Source organism: Amphimedon queenslandica, unplaced genomic scaffold (genome assembly GCF_000090795.2).
Source record: "Amphimedon queenslandica unplaced genomic scaffold, v1.1 AMPQUscaffold_3455_Cont24551, whole genome shotgun sequence".
Classification (NCBI taxonomy): domain Eukaryota; kingdom Metazoa; phylum Porifera; class Demospongiae; order Haplosclerida; family Niphatidae; genus Amphimedon; species Amphimedon queenslandica.
Window position 1 is genome coordinate 1 of NW_003556218.1, and position 1,408 is coordinate 1,408.

The following is a 1,408-nucleotide window of genomic DNA, read 5'->3' on the forward strand; positions in this document are numbered from 1 at the left end:
ATGATGGAAATGCTAATGAAACTGCCTATCTCTATGTTCAAGGTGATTGTCAATATTATAGATCTGTAATAGTATATATACACATTCTTAGGCCCACCTGATAGTGTCAGTAATATAACAGGATATCAGTTAGATTCTTGTTGTATGTTTATCAGTTGGTATCCTCCATTCACACTACCAGGACTAACAGTACAGTATATAATCAGTGTAGGAACTGATCAACAGTACCTTAATGACTCTATCACTAACTATACCTACTGTCCAATGAACCCAACCAATAAACAATATTTGTTTAACATTACAACTACTAATAAAGCTGGGAATGGATCTACTAGTAACATAACTGTTGGATTTCAATCAAGTAAGTAGCTACTGTAATGAATTGAATTATTATTACTATTTCATAGGTTCACAGATTTCAATCATTTATCAAGATTCTTATACATATCGTGTAAACAATTATTGGTACCTTCGTTTCCTTTTATCAGTAAGTTAGCCTAACGTACAACACCCACACAACTTTGTTTACATTTACAGGCTCATCAGTTGTGTACTGGAGTGCCACTCATTAATATTACATTATGTACTGTTAATAATGATTCTTGTTATTCATCAACAAATATAACCATTAGTCATAGTGCTTATAACAACATTTCACTTGTTGCTATTATAAATCTTCCATCAAGAGAGAAACTGAATACTAATGTTATCTTGTACTATGAAAATGGAGTAAAGTTTGAAAGCAACACTATAAGAATCAGTAAGTGACTGATGTAATTATTAATATTTTATTATTATTAAGGTATTTATAATCTTCAGCACATAATGTTAGTTAATTCTACATTTAACGAAGTTTGTCTTCAATTTCTGTTTGTCAGTGGCAGTATGACTGATATTATTTATATTCACATCACTAATTATGAAGAGCCAGTTCAACCAGTGTATTACAATATATCTCGTAATGATCAGTTGAACTTTACTGAGTGTATTACTAACATACCAGCTGGTAATAACTTAACACTGTATGCATGTGAATCAATGGAGGACTGTACTACTAATCCTGCTGCTGTATTAACTGGTATTAATATTGATAAAGCTCCTATAGTCTCTAGTACTATGCTGACAAGCTACTTAACAACTACAGTTTCATCAGTTTCATCTTCAGTTAGATCTACCATGATGACAGAGGATTGTAATGTAAGGGAAAGTCAAAATGAAGTACCTGTCGCTAGTGGTAAGCAATATTTGAATTACTTTTATTTACCATTAATTTTTTCATTAATACAGCAGTACTGATTAGTGTATTGGGTGTATTCCTCATACTATCACTAATGATTAATGTTATTACATTAATTGTGTGTTACTGCAAGAGGAAAGGTAAGAATGGTCAACATATGTTAATTTATTT

The 1,408-nt window shown here is 31.2% G+C and overlaps 1 protein-coding gene across 1 annotated transcript; it reads left to right on the forward strand.

Annotated features, from left to right (window-relative positions):
* Positions 1–6: 6 nt before the first annotated feature.
* On the forward strand, positions 7–1,386 carry LOC109592929 (uncharacterized; the record flags this gene model as incomplete). The annotated part of the gene is made up of 6 exons (XM_020008233.1): positions 7–42; positions 92–361; positions 408–487; positions 538–760; positions 803–1,234; positions 1,288–1,386. Coding segments are annotated over exons 2-6 (1,051 nt in total), but the record flags the coding sequence as incomplete, so codon positions are not given.
* Positions 1,387–1,408: the final 22 nt, after the last annotated feature.